Below are 724 nucleotides of genomic sequence, written 5' to 3' on the forward strand. Positions count from 1 at the left end.
TGCAGCCTCAGGTATTACCGAAGAAGGGGAGTGGAAGAGGAGGGCAGGCTATGGGACACCCGACCCCACACAGCAAAGCCTGGGGGAGGCAGGAAAATACTCACGTGATGCCTGAGCCCGTGATATCAAACTCGATGAGACGGACATCCTGGAAATGGGATTCTGCTGTGACCCGCTGGTTGGACACCAACCGGGCAAAGAAGGGATGCAGCTCGGAGGGAGCAGCCCGGGGGGCTGCTGGCTCAGGCAGGGCACCGTCGGGGTGGGGGGAGTCCTCAGCCAGGTAGTGCAGGGTGTATTTTGGAGGCAGGCTGTGGGGAGGAGAGCAATGCAGTGCGGTTAGCTCCGTGCCACAGCTCCTGTGCTGCCACAGCGCTGGCGGGAGGGATAGGCCACAAGTCTCCCACCGTATCCACCACTCATCATCCCTGTCCCCGGGAGCTGTCCTGAGACAAGAGGACGCAGTGTAGACTGCCAGGAGAAGGAGATCCCAAAGGCTCCAGGGCAGGCAGACGGGGGCTGGCTGGGCACACACGCTGGACAGGGCTGCCAAGAGCAGAGGCACGTGGGGACGGCAAGACAGGCAGAACCCTACCAGAGCTGACAAGCCCCAGGAGACAAGGGGACACCCGTGACCAAAGACCAAGGGATACTTGGGACCCAGAAGCTGTGTGGGGAGGCTTCCCAGTCAAAGCAGAGCATTATCTCCACCCCAGAGGACAGT

At 61.5% G+C, this 724-nt stretch overlaps 1 protein-coding gene across 1 annotated transcript in view; it reads right to left on the bottom strand.

The window, feature by feature from the left end:
• Positions 1–724, bottom strand: part of NDOR1 (NADPH dependent diflavin oxidoreductase 1) — a 10433-nt gene that overhangs the window by 7387 nt on the left and 2322 nt on the right. Inside the window, exon 4 of the mRNA XM_010132599.1 lies at positions 105–311. Coding sequence (XP_010130901.1) covers positions 105–311 — 207 coding nt within the window. The remainder of the gene's footprint in view (positions 1–104; positions 312–724) is intronic.

This window comes from Buceros rhinoceros, unplaced genomic scaffold (genome assembly GCF_000710305.1).
Source record: "Buceros rhinoceros silvestris isolate BGI_N320 unplaced genomic scaffold, ASM71030v1 scaffold28683, whole genome shotgun sequence".
Taxonomy (NCBI): domain Eukaryota; kingdom Metazoa; phylum Chordata; class Aves; order Bucerotiformes; family Bucerotidae; genus Buceros; species Buceros rhinoceros.